This window comes from Pempheris klunzingeri, chromosome 2 (assembly GCF_042242105.1).
Source record: "Pempheris klunzingeri isolate RE-2024b chromosome 2, fPemKlu1.hap1, whole genome shotgun sequence".
Classification (NCBI taxonomy): domain Eukaryota; kingdom Metazoa; phylum Chordata; class Actinopteri; order Acropomatiformes; family Pempheridae; genus Pempheris; species Pempheris klunzingeri.
In genome coordinates, this window is record NC_092013.1 from 18278191 (window position 1) to 18292090 (window position 13900).

General features: G+C 39.8%; 1 protein-coding gene across 1 annotated transcript; it reads left to right on the top strand.

Annotated features, from left to right (window-relative positions):
• The first annotated feature begins 40 nt into the window (after window positions 1-40).
• rab22a (RAB22A, member RAS oncogene family) lies at window positions 41-13637 on the top strand. Its single transcript, XM_070837271.1, has 7 exons — window positions 41-394; window positions 1871-1950; window positions 2759-2840; window positions 7728-7799; window positions 8460-8566; window positions 9094-9203; window positions 10037-13637. Exons 1-7 carry the CDS (start codon window positions 359-361, stop codon window positions 10132-10134), a joined length of 585 nt encoding a protein of 194 aa, XP_070693372.1. The 5' UTR covers window positions 41-358; the 3' UTR covers window positions 10135-13637.
• Window positions 13638-13900: the final 263 nt, after the last annotated feature.

Consider the following 13900-nt stretch of genomic DNA (forward strand, 5'->3'; position numbering starts at 1 on the left):
AAACAAAACGACAAAAAAAAAAAAAAAAAACAGAGCCGACACAGTCACGTGACCACACGCCGTAGTTCAAGATGGAGACGGAGCGATCTGGTGGCTTCACTGTTAGCTAGCTAGCTGCTGACAACAATCACAATATGGCAAAGACGACGGACTGCTGGACGGTTTAAAGCTGAGTCATAACCTAACCTGAGATGTGCATTTGGCAGCCGTCGACCACGATGAAGTGGAGTCGTTTGTGAACGTGGACCACCTGAAGGATATTGAAGAGGCAGCCAGAGGAGAAAACTGTCAATGATCATCACCACAAACTCATTTTGAGAGAGAGAGACAGAGAGAGAGAGAGAGAGGGGAGATCGATATGGCGCTGAGAGAGTTAAAAGTGTGTCTCCTGGGGGTAAGTCAGCATCTATGTTTGTTGTTTTCTCTGTGTAGACTGTAGCTACATCTAAGTGGACCTGTGGCATCAGCCTCTGCTCCATCAGGCTACACCACACTGACAGACAGGTCTGTTTACATCAGCCAAATGTGCTGAGATCTGTGATCAGGAGGCTGACAGTATGTACATTTCATTGTCAAATAATGTTACTCTTCGTTTATGCACTTTAACATTTTTAAATCAGTCACAGAAGCAACATGTCTGTATGTCTGGTCTGTATATAACAAACAACAACTATACGTATAAGCATACTTGTATGTGATTATATTATTAGGTGTGTGGCGGTATTAGATGACATGATGAGTCATTTCTTAACATAGAAAAGAAAAAAGGCAATAAGGAAGATTCAAATTGCACACAAAGAGGAACAGAAGAAAAAAACAGCAAAAGTGCAAAGCCCCAAACACACAAACACTCACACATGAACACAGAAACACAATTTAACAAACCAGCCCTTAGACCAGCAGAATCTGCAAATATGTGCAATATGATACATAATCGATCAATTGTTTTGGTCATTTTAAGCTAAAATGCTGAAGAATTCCTAGTTTGAAATGTGATTCTAATGGATTTGTCTGACAAAACAACGTCTTTTCAATCTGTCTCCTTGGGCCACTGGAACCTAGTGCTGTGCATTTTTCACTGTTTTTGATATATTATAGACTTAGCATTTGACCGGAGTCTTACTGGTAATGAAAATAATCATTAGTTGAAGCTCTAATCTTTATATCTAATCTTAACATTACATGTTTTTGCTGCCCTCCATGTTTCAAAATGCGTTACAGAAACAACGTTTATGAATGTTTAGACAACAACAGGCATCTTTTTCTTTGCCAGCATCTGATTAATATGTTTATGTTGTAACATCCGCACTGCTGCTTTTCTACGTTTTATATCACTGTAAATTAAGCATCTTTTATTTCATTCTAGATTCATACATGTCTATATATAATAGACTAAAGGAACCATTGCATATCAATAGATTATTATTTTGTAAAATAGATTGATAGATGATGCAAATAACTTTTAGTTGAAGCTCTAATTATTTACTTGCATAACTTTCCTAAAAGTCTTTGATGCAATCTGTATTTAGAAATCAGTCACAGGAACAATACTCATGCATGTCTTGGCTGCTTATAACAACAGCGTAAAGTCATTTTCTCTACCAGTATCTCATTGATACATTCCTAATGTAACATTCCTCATTAGCTAATGCATTTTAAAAAAAAAACAATGTGAGCATAACTACGTCTGTCCTGTTTAACTATCACAAAGTTATAGGCCTATAAGAGGAGCAGGAAGGAGGAAGATGCTACAAACATCAATAATGTCTGGGCATACTGCCAGAGAATGTGTTTTTCTAATGGTCATCGGACTTCTAGTAGTGGTTTCTGGCAGTGTTTCATAAGCTCTGTCTTTATTTTGTCCTTGCAGGACACCGGCGTCGGAAAGTCAAGTATTGTTTGGAGATTTGTTGAGGACAGCTTTGACCCAAACATCAACCCAACAATTGGGTAAGTTCCTGCTTTCTCTCCACGCCATAAGTTATGTTTGCTCTCTGTTTACTTGGTTTGTGTTTAGAGTTGTTCTGGGACATCGGACTTCTGTCCAACACGGTATGGATTATTCAGTTCCAATGACAGTTGAAAGCCTTAGATTTTTAAGATTTTGATAAACAATTATTGATACTAAAAAGAACATTTGAAGCTCTAATTCCAAATGTGATAATAGTAATTTTATTCATTTATGAATTATTACTACACAATATTTGCTGGTTCCATCTTCACATGTTCAAAAAGTGTCTTGCTTTTTTGTGTCATGAGATTAGAAATGAAATACTTTGTGTTTTGTCTGTTGGATCAACTCAGTTAAACAATTTAAAGACCCTTGCTTTGTAGACAGGCCATTGTCATTATTTTTAACATTTTAAAGATGATATAATCAGTCAGTACCAGTAGTATTGGAGCCCAACCAATATAACCGCATTGCCAATAGTATTTACCAATTTTACTTTTTTTGATATTTAATCACAAAATCTTATTTTAGAATTAACTGTTGACAACCTTAAAAGTACAGTATTCTTCTGACTCTGAATGTTTTATGATTATTTGGTCATTGCTGTTTACTAAAGCTGGAAGACAATTTAAGAAATCTTTAAACCAGCTGATGATCCAAATAAAGACGTTTGAGTTTTTTTTTCACAATCTCAGACTCTTGAAAACAAGATGAAAAGAGATCAAACATGTAAGCTTTAGTTCCATTTCTGTATTTTGTCTATATTTTGTAAAACAGCAAAATGTAATTAATATCTTTCTTCACCAGGGCATCCTTCATGACCAAGACAGTGCAATACCAAAACGAGCTGCACAAGTTCCTGATCTGGGACACAGCAGGACAGGAGCGGGTTAGTAATATCCACTGAGGTTTTGGCCTCAGCGTTGCCTCTTTAGTTGGTCGGGCTGGATGGCGAACTCAGGCTTTGTGTTTTGGCTTTGCGCGGCCAACAGCACACAGTTTTGATATTGTACTCCGTCAGTTTGACTACTGGTTCCTACTATGAAGTTTTAAAGGAAGTGAGAAGGCCACTCACATGGACATTTACCACTCCCAGAATTACCATTGGGGGAAATTATTGGTGCAGTTATTCATTACTTCTGATAGGGGGCAACATTTACCTTTCTATAGGTGGAGCTCAGCCCCCGAACCAACAGCCTTCTTCACTTAGTGCTCTTGTTTTAGGAGTCCCCTTTTAAATACTTGAAATGTGTGGTGCCATGTGTGGTGTAATGGATTTGTATTCTTTAGATCAGTGAGTGGCATCTGTTTAGTTTAGTTGAAACATCACTAAGTATGTCATGATTTGTCCCATCTGTTTCCTTCAGTTGCTGTCTTGTCTCTCCCTTCCCTCTCACTCCCTCTTTCTCATTGCATTCATACATTTTGAGACAAATAAAGGAGTGCCATTGACCTCCTTTTGTGTTATTTCAATGTTGCATGCATGTTTTTTTTGTCAGCATCTATGAGCTTGTTCAGGTGCTGCATCTTATGTAATCTACATTCCTTTGTGTTTGAAGAGCCCACATACCTGCACAAAGGTTAGGACAGAAACTTGTGATAAATGAAACAGGATGAATGGATGAATTTTATCATTCATGCCTGCCCACGACAACAAATACCCCCAGATTGTTGTAGTGCAAGGAACTACTTTCTCTTTTGACTCACAGCCTGCATCACACATTTCTCTGCCTCGGCTCTCCACATCACTTCCTTTTTTTGTCTGTGCGTGCCCTTCTCTTTTTCTCATGCACAATCTGCTGTTGTAATGTCGTATCCCTGCTGCGGTCCTCTCCAGAGAGGTGAGATAAGATGCCGTGTGTCTTTTATCCTCCTTCCCCTGGAGGCTTCGGCTTCTTCATGGCCTTGAGGGGACATCAATGCAGCCCTGTTTAAGATAAGATGAGAGGATGAAACCCAAGCTGTCTCAGCCCACTGGCGTGTGCTGCTACTATGTCTTATCTGAGAGTCTCTGTACCTCATCAGTGTCCTCTTTTTTTTCCCCCTTTGTGCTTTCTCCTGTGGACTATCTCTATTCATTTCTTTTCTTGGCAACGATGTATTTTTCTGTGATTCTTTTGTGTTCTTTTCCATTTTCTCCACCTTTTCATTCCCACAAATCCACGTTCTCACTCTCGTGTGGCCTCTCAGCCTCCTAAGGGGTTCACATCTGTGTGGGAAAAAGCAGCAACATTCCTTTGGTAGGTTTTGCATGTGTCTGTGGTTCATTCTCATACAAAGCTGCTGTGGTATTTTGAAGCCCTTCAAGGCTTGTTTTCTAACTTCTGTGGAGCTTTGGCCTATCCAAATCTGTTGAGTTGAGAAAGGGGAACACAAAGCCAGCCAATACACATGGAAGGAGACACAAGGGTAAGAAGGAAAGCTCTGTGATTTCCACTATCCACAATCCATATCTCGAGACCATATGTGGCCTTACGAGTACATCTGAGCCCAGCTGTCAACAGCCCATCGAGGCCTCCCCCTCTGACTGTTCCCTCTCACAGAAAACAAACGAGAGGAACCTTGCATCCTACTGGAATACGAGGGTTCCTTTCATTTTGCACCCAGCTTGTGGTTTCAGCAATTAATCAGAGCTCGCCGGGTATCACTGGGGCTGTTTTCTGGGCTGCTGTGTGGCCAGACGTCTGGCCTCGCAGTGATTGCTTGCTTGGGTTAAGGCAGAGATAGACCACACAGGATTGGTGGTGGTGCAGCCCAACACTAGCCAATGAAACAGACAGCACTCTCCTCAGTGCCTCTGCCAAATATCTCCAAGTCGGATTCCCGTTGGTGGACTTGGGGCCAGTAACAACTATAATTATGTGGAATGTGTGCTTTCCTGAGGTAACAGTGTCACTCCAAGATGGATAGTTTATTCCATCATATTGTAAAGGAAAATAGAATTGGCGGGAAGGCCGGGTCATTCCAAGTGAAGGTCTTTTTCAGTCATGGGTTGTTTCTTTTAAAATAAATATCATTAGTTAATACATGACACATGGTTTTATTAGTCTGTTAAAAGCCTCAGTCCAGCGTGTATTGCAAGAAGGCAGAAAAAGAGGTTAGTAGTTGAAGAGGGAAACTAATCCCTTTTTAAATGTTGATATCTTGAAAAATACTGTAGGTTTTGTTTCACGACAAAAAATTTGAAGCGGTTATAACATCAAAATCCCATTGGAAGTCATTGCTATAATTTCAACTGAATTGAGATCAAGAGCTAGGAGTCCACATTTGTTTCAGCAGAAACATCCTTAGAACGTTACCTAAATAGGTTGATGCGCTGTTGCTGCTGCAGCTTTGCGCAAAAGTCCAGTGAGCCCAGCGGAACAGGGGTTTGCCAAAACTTCAAGTTTGTTGAACTTTAATCCGTGATGCAGTGACCTTTGCGAGAGCAGCCAGTCTCTGTTGACCACTGTTTGAGCTGAAAGATGGATGGAAAACACAGTGCTTCCAGACAATAACAGAGTCCCCTTATACTGAGACCTGACAAAAGAGATCGCTAGCAGAGAATAGCAGAGAGGTTAATAATGCGTTTAAGCAACATGGAATGCACAAGCCCCTTTTTTTCCACCGTAATGAAATTGGAGTCTACAGACATGCCAGTGGCTCTGTGAGGCTGCACTTAAGTGCACAGTAGTGCTTTGAGCTAAATGCTCACCTCATCATGCAAACAAGCTGATTTTAGGCTGTTAGAATTTTAACCATGTTCACCATATTAGTTTAGTGTGCAATGCTGCTTGGAATGCTTTGCAGGTATTTGGTCATAAGCCAAAGTATTGGAGAAATTTAAAAAAAAGTAACCTGATGATGGCACAGATGCTGAAATATGAGTCGGGAAATCACCAAAGTTGCTATAATTCATCCTGAAGAGGACATGAGGGTTTGCACCAAATTTCATGAAAATACATCCAATAGTTGACATTTTACCAAAAATATAAATGTGAAACTCATGGTGGTACTAAAGGAAAAGTCAGGGGATCACCAAAGTTAGTAAGTGTTGTCCTCTGGCCAAAATTAATATATGCACCAAATTTCTTGGTCATGACAGCGGGCTAAATGCTGAAGCCAGGTTTCAAGTAGCAATGGAAAGTACTTAACCAGAAAAATACCAAAATGTGGTTTTAAAAGAACCCCCGGCCTCCCAGGCAGCTACGGATGTAGAAATGCACATGTTGTTTTGATTCCGCAGCGCTTTGTGATCTATTGGGTTAAGATCAAATGTATAGTCTTCCATAAATATCAAAACGCTAACAGCTTTTGACACATTCTGCTCATCTTTCTCTAGATGGCTACCACATGTGTGAGTTCTTACCATACTTCCATTTTAAATACAGCCACTTGGCTTATAAGCTCAGAGCACTGGGCCTTTGGTTTAGTAAAATGGTACTTGTCTTTTTTGCTCATTTTTGTACTCTGTTTTAAGTTAGTTACAGTCAGTATTTTTGAGGCTAATAAAACTCTCAGTGATGTCATCACCATGGTCTGTGCCTATGTAACGGATTAGCCATAGTCTGTGAAAAGCCTAGACACCGTGTCTTGATCTATGCGGGTGTGGATACACCACAGACAGGGGGCCCTAAAGCACACCCTGCTGCCAAAAGGCTTTTGGGGACGGCTGATATTTTTAGAGGGCGGACCAGGTGCTCAAGACCATCAGAGAAGCCGTCTGCAATCCAATCACCAGTTCCCAGCGGTCCAAACACCAGGAACAGACCGTCAGCATCATGAGAGTGGGAGAGGTGCCAGGCACACCCCTTCAGCGGCACAGTACTGTCAGCTGTTAGCGGACTTGGGAGGACAACTCAAGTTCCCCCAACAGGTTGTCAAGACCTCCTTGACCTCCTTTTCTGGTGTCCAAAGAAACCGATACAATCACTATCCTGGAGCAAACTGTGCCATGGGAAGAACGCATGGAGGAGGCCGTCAAAAAAAAAAAAAAAAAGAACGGAACGGATGCTGGCTTATATCAGCGACTGCTACAGACAGGGCTGGAGGGTGAGGTTCTTCACTGTGGAGGTCAGAAAGCAGAAGCTTTGCAGGGCAGTCCCTCTGTGGAGCCTCCAGGTGACTCTGGATAAAGAAAGCTGATCCATGGAAGATTAGGTCGCGGCCCGATCAACTTCAGCTGGTTCGTCTGGCTTAGGGTGTCTGATGTTGCTAGACCCAAAATACCCAATGACCCAAGAGCAAATCACTGATGTGCCCCAGTTATGCATCAGAAGATTTTCACACCATTTAAGATCTTTTTTGCTCATATACTTTGTTTGGAGTTTGTACAGTCAGTACTCAGTATTGAGTATTGAATGAAACCCAGAGTGATGCAATCAGCATGGTCTGTGCCCATGTAACTGATTAGCCACAGTCTATGAAAAGCCTACAAGCTGTGTCTTAATCTATGGGGGTGTGAAAATATGTACAATTATACTGCAGTGATATTTTAGTACTCTTTTCGTATCCAAAAACCACAAATTTGGAAGGAGATCAAGGTAAACAGTCTTGAAAGATGAGAGGGGACTGATTGTTTCTGAAAAAGATCTTTTAATTCTTGGTCTGTACCTTGATCATCATGTTCAGTTTCGCATGGTTTCAAAGCTACATGCAGGCTTTACGGTGGCCGTAGATCATATTATATAGTTTAGGCAGAGATGAGGGTCATTCAGAGGCTTTAGACACGTAAGCCTCCTCCCTGTCCAGCAGGGACAGTTACTCATCTTTGCTTTCTTTCTCTGTCTTCCCATAGTTTCGTGCTCTAGCACCAATGTACTACAGAGGTTCAGCAGCGGCCATCATTGTTTATGACATCACAAAAGAGGTATTATTTACTTTTTCTCCACAACCAACAAGTCACTGAGGACATCATGTATAGATTCATTGTTTAATTTCATTGTTTAATTTTAATTCATTCAAACACACTTGCTTTCTTTACTGAAGTTGCATAAGAAGATTGATACCATTCTCATGTCTGTACGGTACATGTGATGCTACAGCCAGTTGCCGTTATCTTAGCTTAGCTTAAAGATTGGAAACCGAGTAACCTGGCTCTGTCCAATGGTAATAAAGTCGCACTACCTGCACATCTAAAGCTCTCCTATATCTCATTATATCTTGTAATATCTAAGTTTACAACAAGTTTCCCTGTTAAATGGTAAATTTATAGATTTAGTTTTTGCATGGATTAAAGATATAATAAAAGATATATTGCATTAATCTGTGTGCTTTAGAGGTGTATAAGAATTTGTTAGCCAGAGCTAGGCTAGCTGTTTCCAGTATTTATGCTAAGCTAAGCTAACTGGCTGCTGGCTCCAGCTTTGTATTTACCATGTAAACTATATCTAATCTAACTCTCATCAAGAAAGCAAATGTGAATATTACCTAAAAAATCACTCTAATCCTTAAAAAACTGTGGTTGTCTGCTAATTGGTTCTTTGGCTTATTGGTTCAGTCTAACCTGCTGTTTACCTGTTTTAACCAGGAATCCTTCCAAACACTGAAGAACTGGGTGAAGGAGCTGCGTCAGCATGGTCCTCCTAATATAGTGGTCGCCATCGCTGGCAACAAATGTGACCTGTCAGACGCCAGGTGACCCTGAATTAGAGATGATATTGTGTCTGTGTAATGGAACAATGCTCGTGTGTAGATGCCTCCCCTTGAAAGGAAATTTTGACCCTTTGGCATTGGAATAGTGTCTGATGTTTGGCTTAGAAATTAACTGTGAGTGGAACTAAGGTATATTGTGCTCTGCAAGGAGGAATGTTGTGTCTGCACTGATTAGTATTCTGTTTAATTCGTCTGCTGTAGAATATAAGGATCCTCGACTCTTTTGGCCTTTATTGTTCATCTTGATCCTTGTGGCTATGAGGTGTTGTGGTTATCTATAGTGGAGAACACAATCATTCATATTTCAATATTTGCAGATATTGTTATATGTTATCTGTCACAGAAGACTCCATGTACACATTTGTTAATAAGATCATCCATTCAATTTGGAAATCTTCCAAACAACAGCTGTATAAGTACATTTGATTACTATCATGTAACTCAGGAATTTGGGGAATCTGTTTGCTTATTGCAACATAATAGTTTTGACATACCTTTTGTGTTTACAGGGAAGTGCCAGAGAAGGATGCCAAGGACTATGCTGACTCCATCCATGCCATCTTTGTAGAAACCAGTGCCAAGAATGCCATTAACATCAACGAGGTGTTTATAGAGATAAGTGAGTGTGAGCGTTTGGTGCCATCGGCCTGCACTTCCTCATGTTTTCATTAAGCTGTGACAAATTAATCATTAAGATAATTATCTTGTCCGCCTTTGTGTTTTAAAGCTCGCACACTATGTTGTGAACAATATTGTCTAGTAGAGGTACAGTGTCTAAATATGTGAGGAGTTAATGATTCATCTCTGTGTTTGTGTCAGATCTCTTACAGCGATAAGTTAGTTCAGAATAAACTAGAGATAATGCCACGTTGGAAGTAAAGTAGAATCCACTTAATAATGACATCTTGACACTGAAACACAAATCTTAAGAGACAAGCTAAAGATAAGATAGATAAGAGATATGCACAATAGCTGTGTCTTAATTTCATACTACACATCAATTCCAAGCAGGTTTTGGATTAATAGTGTGGTCGTACAGGTAGAACAGAAGTATACCTATTTCTTTCTGCGTACTAAAAACTTGGCATCCAATGCCAAAAGTATAGTATTATCATTATTCATTATGTTATTGGGACACAGCTTGTTTCCCCATTTCAGTCACTAATTGCATCCAGTATGTACGGGATTCTAATATGTATTTTAATCTTCAGAGACTTAAAAATGTATATATGAAGTTCACAAGGAGAGAGCAAAATGTTTCAAAATATTTATTACTTATATTCTCTGTCTCTCTTTAACGATATCACATATCGTTTAACACCTGTGTGTAAAATCAAAGTATTCATACACAGTAAGAAAATGAGTGTGTGAAAATGGAGTTTGAAAGAGAAAGCGGAAGCTGAATCCTGGGGACCTGTGTGTGTGTGTGTGTGTGTGTGTGTCTCCTCAAAGGTAAGCGCATCCCCGTTGCAGACACAGCTGGGGGGACTTCAGGAAAAGGTTTCAAACTGGGACGGCAGGCCTCAGAGTCTCGCAGGACGTGCTGCTGATGATGCCGGTGACTGTCCCCACATGACCTGTGACCTGACCTATGCTTACCCTCTGTGTCCCCGGCCTGCTTCAGCTTACAGCCACCACACACCTTCAAACACCCTGCCGGCACTGATGCCGCGGTGCAACATTGCCAAACTGAAGGCCGTAGCAAATGCATTTTTGCGGCACTCAACAACAGTCAATTGTCATGTTGTCTGAAAATTGCTGCAGGAGAAATACTTCAAGTTCACTGAGCATTGAAAAAGATTGCCTGCATTTATACATTAATGTGTAAGTGAAAGACTCCCATATATTTTCTTTTTACTGGCTTCTATTATGGACATCAACCTCTGTTTGGTGTATTATAGCCCCAGGTTGATCAGAGGAACTGTACAGCGACAGATTCATGGATTCAGAAGTCATTTGTACAAATCTTTCAACCAAAACATGGACTGAAGATAAATTTCACCAAATTATTTTGATATTACCTAAGTTATTGCCTTTTGATGATTTTCAACTTTGTGAAGGATCCATCTACACAGATAATGAGAGTAATCACTAATGTATCATAATATTTTGATGAAAGAGCTCATGGTAGTTACCAGTGTTTGCACCAATCTGTCATGTCAGTATTTTTTTATTTTTGTAAGGATATCTGGAGAGATGTTAATGCTGATGATTCATCACCAAACAAGAAGGACTGAGCAAGCCAAATTGAAGTTTAATTGTGTGATTGTTGTTTTCATCAGGATGCAGTGGGTGTTCTCATGTAAATTGCAATCACACAGTCAAAAATGCAGAAATGAAAGATGCGTGGGAAGCTGCTTCCTTTACGTTAAAGGAATAGTTTGACATTTTGGAAATATGCATATTGATGTTCTTGCCTAGTGTGAGGTTAGAATATTGAAGCCAGTTTCATGTGTGTGCAGTAGATATGAAGCCGGTTAGCACAGCATAACATAAAGGCTGGAAACAGGAGGTGACTGCTAGTCTGGCTCTGTTTAACGGTAACACACCCTACCAGCTCTTCTAAAGCTCACTAATTAACACAATATATCTCATTTCTTTAATCTGTACAAGAACAGAAATGTAAAAACAATCATTTTGCATTTTACAGGGGTTATGTGCTGGACTATTTCTTGGCTCTGAACAGAAATAGTCCAGCACATAACCCCTTCCAAAATGGTAAGTTATTGCTTTTAAAGTTTTATTTTAGTTCTGATTAAATAAACAAGAAAGGCCCAGATGTTTACACCTGTTTCTAGTCTTTATGCAAAGCTGCAACAACCAGCAGCTAGTTGTTGCCCTATACTTAATGGACAAATATGAGAGTGGTATCGTTCTTCTCGTCTAAGCGAGTAAGTATTTCCCAAGACAAACTATTCCTTTAATAGTCAACTTTGTTCTTCTCTGTTTGGTTTGCAATTATATGTTGCCCCTGAGAAGGAACAATGTTGTAAAATCTCATCTCTGTGATGATAATCCGGGCTGAAAATGTTGCGTTTGTTATAATATGAACAGTTAAATCCTGAATCTGAAAGATCCCCATATTGCACACAGTATGCTGCCTGTTGTCTCACAATAATACTTCAGCTTTGTTTCTCTCTAATCTTATTTTAAGTGTCCGTGGCGAGCCCGCCTGTCATCAATCCTTTGCTGCTACTTCACAACAATTTTACAGAGGAGGCTGATATTTGTGAGGTCTTACCAGATTCTTTAATTGTCCCATAACATTTTTCCTCTTTCCTTTTTCTTCACATAATCAGCACTGGCTCACTCATGCAGTGTTGTTTTACTACCTGGCCTGCAGTGAAAACAGAGAGATCTGGAAACTAGACGTCGTTCAGAGGAAAGTTAAATCTCCCCTTAGCAGAACGTTGTGGGTGCAGAATCAGACGTGGCACTGTGTCGACATGCTGACCCCTTCATGAACCTTAGTCTCCATTCTGCTCCGAATAACTGAGTGCGCTTTGGTCCAAGGTCTGCTTTCTGACTTTCTCCCAACCTCCTTTGCTTTCATTCCTCTAAACGTCAAGCACTTATTTTAGGTACAGTTTTCATTTTGTCTTGGCGATGTATGCTGCACTGTACAACTGCTTTCACAGAGCTCTATCAACTTTATGCTACAGTAGTTTGCCTCTTACCTCTTAAATTGGCCTAATTGAACTTAAGCAGCATTTGACTCATGGGCTCCCACAGACTTATTCTGTGTCTGTTATTGTCTGTATGTCTTGAGCCCTTTTAGCCCCTAAACCTCCTTTTCAGAGTTGCCAAAACATACAATAAGAGTGATTTTCAAAATTTGGATTGTATGCTTGTCTGTGAGCGTAAGCCACTTTAATTGCCTTTAAGCATCTTAAATGTATGTGTTATTGATGAGTTGTGCGCAGAGCAGTGCTGCCTGTTTTTTTTTTTCAGGATTTTCCTATGGAGTGCAATAGTTGTTGTTGTTGTTATTATTATGACAAAGGTAAAATGTGACCTAGAAATCAGTTCCAGTGTTTTATGTTCACACAGTAGAGCACACACACTGCTAACATGTGATCCAAGTCCCTACAGGCTCCAACAGATGATAATGACAGGTTTCTATTGACCTAATTTTATGCTGATTTGATGACAGTTTTGCTCATATACCATTGATGAAATGAGCAGTGTGATGGGGCCAAACAAACCCCTTGATAACCAGAGTGGCATTCTAGGTCAAAACCTAAACTTGCAATTGATTTTGACTATCCTTGATAGTCCACACTTCCCCACATTGTAATGCTAAATCTAGCTAGTATTTAATATAGCTTCAGCAATTCTATCAAAAGGGAATGACTCTGGTACTTTGAACGCTGCACTTTGGCTGAGTATTAATGTCAAGTGGCCCTTATGAATAACTAGCACTCTGTCTGCAGTCTGTTATTATCTCTGTGAAATCATTCAATGAATCTTTCTTGTAAAGCTTCTTAACGTCCATCAATGTCATTGTAGGTTTTGACTGTTTGCTCGGTTTGGTATGAAGAACATGTTGCCAAATAATGTCAAAGCCATTTTACTACACCATGTATAATTAATCTTTTTTTTATTGTCGACGTAATATAGTGATTTAAAGTGCTAATAACATAAATGCTTAAAAATATTTGAAGCTTGATAGACACAATGTTTTTCCTTTATTTGGAAACAGGGGGCATGGATAGACATGGTGTGCCAGTTTTGCATTGAAAAATAACAATAGTCTTGGGCTGGCCCTGGGAATGTGATTAATCTATATTATGTATATTTTTCAGTGTAGATTTATACCATCCGGTTGCACACATTAGTGACTATAATCTATTCCAAGCCACTTGTGTGACCACAGTAGACTTGTACACCATATGCAGTAATTCCATCAGCATTGTAGTTACCATATTTAGCTTTTTACTATGTTTCATATTGATTGTAACAAAATGCCTGAAAACACTTGTTTGCAGTGTATTTCCAAATGTGTAAAAAGGGAATTGTCAATTTGTTTACTAATAAAAGAATGACAAATATATTCTCCCCTCCTCCTGTGTGGGTGTTAGGCCTAAGAGAGACATATGCATTAACTTGCTCCTTGGGGATACTGTGACAATGTTGTTAGTGACTGGTCGTGTTGTTCAGTTGGCAGTCAAATGCTTGGCTATATATAATAATGTGACAGTTGAGATGCGTGTTTGACTGGCAGAGGGCTTTTCACTGCACTCTGAGTGGTGCTGAGAGGGCAGAATACTTTTTTGACAACTTCCCAGTCCCCCACAGTACTGAAACCCAGTAGGT

Coding starts and splice junctions, on each gene's coding strand:
- rab22a (XM_070837271.1), top strand. CDS start 359: ATGGCGCTGAGAGAGTTAAAAGTGTGTCTCCTGGGG. Junction 1,951..2,758: donor AACATCAACCCAACAATTGG/GTAAGTTCCTGC, acceptor TTTCTTCACCAG/GGCATCCTTCATGACCAAGA. Junction 9,204..10,036: donor CGAGGTGTTTATAGAGATAA/GTGAGTGTGAGC, acceptor GTCTCCTCAAAG/GTAAGCGCATCCCCGTTGCA.